The sequence below is a fragment of the Babylonia areolata genome, chromosome 25, assembly GCF_041734735.1.
Source record: "Babylonia areolata isolate BAREFJ2019XMU chromosome 25, ASM4173473v1, whole genome shotgun sequence".
Lineage (NCBI taxonomy): Eukaryota > Metazoa > Mollusca > Gastropoda > Neogastropoda > Buccinidae > Babylonia > Babylonia areolata.
In genome coordinates, this window is record NC_134900.1 from 6,105,971 (window position 1) to 6,113,470 (window position 7,500).

The following is a 7,500-nucleotide window of genomic DNA, read 5'->3' on the forward strand; positions in this document are numbered from 1 at the left end:
AGGTGATTGTAGACCTGGATAGATATGCCCACAGTGCTCTATATCAAGGTGATTGTAGGACCTGGATAGATATGCCCAGGATGCCCTATATCAAGGTGATTGTAGACCTGGATAGATATGCCCAGGGTGCCCTATATCAAGGTGATTGTAGACCTGGATAGGTATGCCCAGGGTGCCCTATATCAAGGTGATTGTAGACCTGGATGGATATGCCCAGTGTGCCCTATATCAAGGTGATTGTAGACCTGGATAGATATGCCCAGGGTGCCCTATATCAAGGTGATTGTAGACCTGGATGGATATGCCCAGTGTGCCCTATATCAAGGTGATTGTAGACCTGGATAGATATGCCCAGGGTGCCCTATATCAAGGTGATTGTAGACCTGGATAGATATGCCCAGGGTGCCCTATATCAAGGTGATTGTAGACCTGGATAGATATGCCCACAGTGCCCTATATCAAGGTGATTGTAGACCTGGATGGATATGCCCAGTGTGCCCTATATCAAGGTGATTGTAGACCTGGATAGATATGCCCAGGGTGCCCTATATCAAGGTGATTGTAGACCTGGATAGATATGCCCAGGGTGCCCTATATCAAGGTGATTGTAGACCTGGATAGATATGCCCAGGGTGCCCTATATCAAGGTGATTGTAGACCTGGATAGATATGCCCAGGGTGCCCTATATCAAGGTGACTGTAGACCTGGATGGATATGCCCAGGGTGCCCTATATCAAGGTGTTTGTAGACCTGGATAGATATGCCCAGGGTGCCTTACATCAAGAATTATACAGATAATACTCAAATGTATACATAGATACTTAAACAAAATGTCTTCAATCACCGGTATGTGTGACGGGACATTAAACAAAATTCCTCCTCCTTACGTGTCCTCCAGGCGATAGACGTGTGGATGTCCACGTGCTTGGTGTTTGTGTTCGCGGCCTACATGGAGTATGCTGTGGTCACCGTGCTGTCCAGACGCTACAGGAAGAAGCTGGCAGGACGGAGGGTTCGTTCCATCTTTAAGGTCTGTGAAAAAAAAGGCGTTCTGCACCCTGGCTCTGGAACCTGACGCTCAGATGTGTTGAATTCTTTGCAAGATTTTATCATGTTTATACGCGTTCGATGGGTTATGGAAACAAGGACATACTCAGCACGCGCACACACCCCCGGAAACGGAATATGGCTACCTACATGGCGGGGGTGGGGGATCTGGGGGGTGTGGGGGGGTGGCGGGGGGAATAAACGAAATGTATGGGTGCGTATGTGTGTTTAAATGAAATATGACTGAAAGACACTGAAAGTTTCAGTTTCAGGAGCTCAAGGAGAGCGTCACTGCGTTCGGACAAATCCATATACGCTACACCACATCTGCCAAGCAGATGCCTGACCAGCAGCGTAACCCAACGCGCTTAGTCAGGCCTTGGAAAAAGACACTGAAAACGAATGATGGGCGCCCAATGGCAGCTCTCTGTCGGCTCTGCCAAGGTAGCACGTTGTGCAAATGACGCCGTGTTTATAAACCACGTGGAGCCAGGTCTCCGACCGAGGATAGTCGCTATATAAGTATCTAATATCCTCATCATATCATAATTATCATATGACATTACACCACACCACACCACACCGCACCACACCACACCGCACCACACCACACCGCACCGCACCACACCGCACCACACCACACCACATCACATCACACCACACCGCACCGCACCACTCCGCACCACACCACACCACATCACACCACACCACACCACACCACGCCATAACACCACACCACACCACATGACACCACACCACACCACACCACACCACGCCATAACACACCACACCACACCACACCACACCGCACCACACCGCACCGCACCGCATCGCACCATACCACATCACATCACATCACAACACACCGCGCTGCACCACACCACATCACATCACATCACATCACAACACACCGCACTGCACCACACCACACCACACTGCACCACACCGCACCACACCACACCGCACTGCACCACACCACACCGCACTGCACCACACCACACCACACTGCACCACACCACACTGCACCACACCGCACCACACCACACCGCACTGCACCACACCACACCACACCGCACTGCACCACACCACACCGCACTGCACCACACCGCACTGCACCACACCACACCGCACTGCACCACACCGCACCACACCACACCGCACTGCACCACACCACACCGCACTGCACCACACCACACCACACTGCACCACACCGCACTGCACTTCACCGCACTGCACCACACCACACCGCACTGCACCACACCGCACCACACCACACCGCACTGCACCACACCGCACTGCACCACACCACACCGCACTGCACCACACCGCACCGCACCACACCGCACTGCACCACACCACACCGCACTGCACCACACCGCACTGCACCACACCGCACTGCACCACACCGCACCGCACTGCACCACACCGCACCACACCACACCGCACTGCACCACACCACACCGCACTGCACCACACCACACCGCACTGCACCACACCGCACCACACCACACCGCACCACACCACACCGCACTGCACCACACCGCACTGCACCACACCACACCGCACTGCACCACACCGCACTGCACCACACCACACTGCACCACACCGCACTGCACCACACCATACCACATCACACCACACCACACCACACCATACCACATCACACCACACCACACCACACCACATCACACCACACCACACCATACCACATCACACCACACCACGCCACACCACACCACATCACACCACACCACACCATACCACATCACACCACACCGCACCACACCACACCACACCATACCACATCACACCACACCACACCGCACCATACCACATCACATCACATCACATCACAACACACCACACCACACCACACCGCACTGCACCACACCGCACCACACCACACCGCACCACACCGCACTGCACCACACCACACCGCACTGCACCACACCACACCGCACTGCACCACACCACACCGCACTGCACCACACCGCACCACACCACACCGCACTGCACCACACCGCACTGCACCACACCGCACCGCACTGCACCACACCACACCGCACTGCACCACACCACACCACACCACACCGCACTGCACCACACCGCACTGCACCACACCACACCACACCACACCGCACTGCACCACACCGCACTGCACCACACCGCACCACACCACACCGCACTGCACCACACCGCACTGCACCACACCACACCGCACTGCACCACACCGCACTGCACCACACCGCACCGCACCACACCGCACTGCACCACACCACACCGCACTGCACCACACCACCACACCACACCGCACTGCACCACACCACACCGCACTGCACCACACCGCACCACACCACACCGCACTGCACCACACCACACCGCACTGCACCACACCACACCACACCACACCGCACTGCACCACACCGCACTGCACCACACCACACCGCACTGCACCACACCGCACCGCACCACACCGCACTGCACCACACCGCACTGCACCACACCACACCGCACTGCACCACACCACACCGCACTGCACCACACCGCACCACACCACACCGCACTGCACCACACCGCACTGCACCACACCACACCGCACTGCACCACACCGCACCGCACCACACCGCACTGCACCACACCACACCGCACTGCACCACACCGCACTGCACCACACCACACCGCACTGCACCACACCGCACCACACCACACCGCACTGCACCACACCGCACTGCACCACACCACACCACACCACACCACACCACATCACATCACATCACACCACACCACACCACACCACACCACATCACACCACATCACACCACACCACACCACACCATACCACACCACATCACACCACACCACACCACACCACACCACATCACACCACACCACACCACACCACATCACACCACACCGCACCACACCACACCACACCATACCACATCACGCCACACCGCACCACAACACACCACACCACACCACACCGCACCGCACCACACCACACCACACCACACCATGCACAGTTTGTTCTGGTGATGACTGCAGGTGGTGGCGGACCGCTCTCGCACCTCCAGCCTGGGCAGCCTGAGCAAGCTGACGGAAGCGGCCCGGGACAGCAAGAGGGCCGAGGAGGACAACACTCCCACATGCTCCCTGCACTCCCAGGACATCGACGTGGAGTCAGGCCTGGCCAAGAGCTCCCCGAAAGCCCAGCTGTACGCCGAGAAGGAGAAAGGGCCAGAGAAGAAAGGAGCTAAGGCGAGGAAACAAGCTACGGTGAAAGAACCGGAGACACCGACAGCAGCCTCGTCGAAGAAGGCCCTGCCAGGTTTCGAGAAGAAAGGCATGGACACAGGGAGGATGGTGGACCAGCTCTGTCGCTTGCTGTTTCCCGTGGCTTTCGCCATTTTTAGTGTAGCCTACTGGGTTTATTATAGTGTCGTTAACTGATGCTGTTATTGTTTTCCGTCGCTTTAGGCGTTGTCGTTGTTTTCTGCTGGGTGTCATATTAACTCTGACTCAAGGTGTATGGGTGGGGTAAGGTATCAATATATGTTTAAATCCGTGTGCTCGTGATCCAAGATGAGAAAAAGTGTATATACGAATGACAATGATGGTCAAGATGAGATAATGGGGTGCGTATTTTTGGTGGGGGGAGAGGGGGTGGGGGGGAGGAGGAGGGGAGGATGTGAGTGTTTGGGTGTGGGTGTGTGTAGGGGGGTCGGGAGGGGGGGTGTAAGTGTTTGGGTGTGGGTGTGGGGGGGGGGGTTGATTTGATCATGCGTAAGCCCTGAATTGTCCTTTATGGTCAGTTAAGAAAAAAACAACAACAAAAAACAATGCCATGGTTGAGTCTTATAGCGTCTCTTTCGATATTTTCTTTGACTGTAAGATTCGCCTACAAAATCCATGCTGAGTGTGTTGGTTACCTATGTTTGTTAGATAGATGTGAAAGCAGTAGCTTGTTCTGTTCCTTACCGTTTCGGTTTCAGTGAAGGAAGCAGAATGAGGTGGCTTCAGTGACAGATAAAGTAAAAGGTGACTTGGACATTTGGGTTACGCTTGTGTGTGTGTGTGTCTGTAGGGTGTGTATCTGGGCCTGGGTGTGGGGGGCGGTAGGGCGGAGGGGTGTCTGGGCCTGGGTGTAGATGGTTGAGGGTGTGCGTGCGCGCTCGCTCACTCTTGAATTATCCGTGGAATCATGCATTGCTCAGTTTATATCAGCGTTGGTCATGTTGTTGGTGGTCAATCGTGCTTGATATTGGCTGGGATGTGCATGTGCACAGTCCGTTCTTGTACGAACGTGTGTCATTTGTTTAGAAAATAGTTTCAATGATTTGTAAAGTTATTGAAGGAATTGTATTCGAAAACAACAACAACAACAAAATCCGTGCGAAAGAGAGGGTAAGAGGAACTAGAGGGACAGGATACGGGAAAAGTTGGGATGTAACTCGGATGTGATTTGTCCCAGTTGAAATATCTTTGGCTTTTCACCCATTCAGGTCGGCTTTTACTCATGTACTTTGTGTTACATACGTATAACTAATGTTAAGAGAGAGAGAGAGAGAGAGAGAGAGAGAGAGAGAGAGAGAGCCGTCATCAGCGTCATAGACTGTATCACACAACGGACGAAAAGGAGAGCTTTTGGGAAGTCAGTTTAAAGAAAACAAAAAATGTTATGTAAATCATTGAACCTGGCTCTTGGTTTGGGATGAGGAACATTAGCGATGACCTTCTCTGGAGGGAGGGTGGATGTGTAACAACTGATACTGCTCACCTAGTGTGATCTTTAGTTAATTCATCATTTAGCCTGAATACTTCCCAGAAACTTTGGATGTTGAGAAGTCTTGACTTCTATAACTGTTGCAGACTAGTGTTGGGGTTTTGTTGGGTCTTCATCATTATGACAGCAGGCTTTCTTCATCTTTTGATTGTTCATACCATTAGTATGTGTAACTGTAGGCCTCTGTGTTCATTTGGGAATGTCGGGACTTCATTCTTCGTTCGGATTTATTAAAACCGTGGTCACAGTTTGTGATTTTGTGCTTTTTGTGACTTTAACCAGTGGACACTTGCGGACGGTTTATGAAATGAACATTGAGAAGTATCAGTTAATCGTAGTTCACAGTGATCTTGCGGTAGCGAATTAACCAGAGCCACCAGTTTTACACTTACATGGACCTACACAAAAATTAAGTGACGAAAACACCGTACAAAGTGGCTGGCACAGGCTTCAGCTAAACTTTGCTGCACTTCCATTTCTTCTTCATGAACAAAGCAGTCCGTGATCGCGAGACTGAAATATGGGAGGCAACCACCACAGTCACTTTGAAACCAGTTCACGCGAGTTATCGCCCAAAAATGTCGTCTGACAGAACGTGAAGGGATGAAGCGTGTTAGAAAAAAAAAACCACAAAAAAAACGAAAGTACACAAAAACTGAGCTTCTCTATATAGTATTTTCTGTTTACGATATCCCGAAGTACCTTTGATAATATCTTTAGAAAAGAAGTGATCAACTGAATGACAAATCGTATGATGAGAGAATGCAAGCCTTCCAGTTTTGTTCGCAATTGGAACAGGGAAAATAACATTGAGAATTTGTGCTTCAAGCTAGATCTAGATTCTGTTTCAACTTGACAATATCTACAACCAAGAATTGTCTGGAGAGGACTCGGGTATGTTGGAAAAGAGCTGCGTGGTAAGAAAATTCCACATATTTCGTTGTGAAAGATGTCATGAGAATAGTTCAGCATTTGCAACTTTATCCCAACCCAGTCACTCGACAACACCCCGCTGACTTGAATTCGGCATTTTTCCCAGCAAATTGATACATCTCTAGATACTAATATGTACAAAGGTCAGCAATCTTTTAAAGTTGATCTGAAATGATAAATTTAACCTAGTGTCTTGTAATATAGACTGTGATATTGTACAGGTATGTCCGCTAAATGTCATGTTTATGTTGTGTTATTGATTTTTTTTTCCCATCACAGTATATAACCCCAGATACATGAGCTGCTATGTTTTTTCAGCATTGATCCGATATGATGTGAAATTGTAAAATTGCGGCCACACACAGTGCCATGAATGAGCCTAATGTAGTGTTGGACGAGAAGAATGTGTCCACGGAAAAAGAAAACAGTGATGGTGAAGGAAGATGTCTTGGATGAGGAGTTGGTAATGGTGGAGGAGAAACGGTGGCAGTGATGGGGAAGGAGGTGGTGGCGTTCAGGGGGGCGGGACGGGGTGTGTGTGTGGGTGGGGGAGAGAATATTAGTTGATAGGAGAAAGGAAGTTCCCTCTGCTTCTATATTTATGAAAATAATTATTATGACATTCAGATATTAGCTTCTTTCAGCAAAGGAGCATTTCCTCTTCACACCATCGTGATACATACTGACAAACGTGTGACAAAGCCTCAAGCACACACACACACACACACACACACAC

The 7,500-nt window shown here is 51.1% G+C and overlaps 1 protein-coding gene across 1 annotated transcript in view; it reads left to right on the plus strand.

Annotated features, from left to right (window-relative positions):
• Positions 1–4,677, plus strand: part of LOC143300011 (glycine receptor subunit alpha-4-like) — a 15,375-nt gene extending 10,698 nt beyond the window's left edge. The window contains exons 8-9 of the mRNA XM_076613567.1: positions 900–1,031; positions 4,094–4,677. Coding sequence (XP_076469682.1) covers positions 900–1,031; positions 4,094–4,498 — 537 coding nt within the window. The 3' untranslated portion in view covers positions 4,499–4,677. The remainder of the gene's footprint in view (positions 1–899; positions 1,032–4,093) is intronic.
• Positions 4,678–7,500: the final 2,823 nt, after the last annotated feature.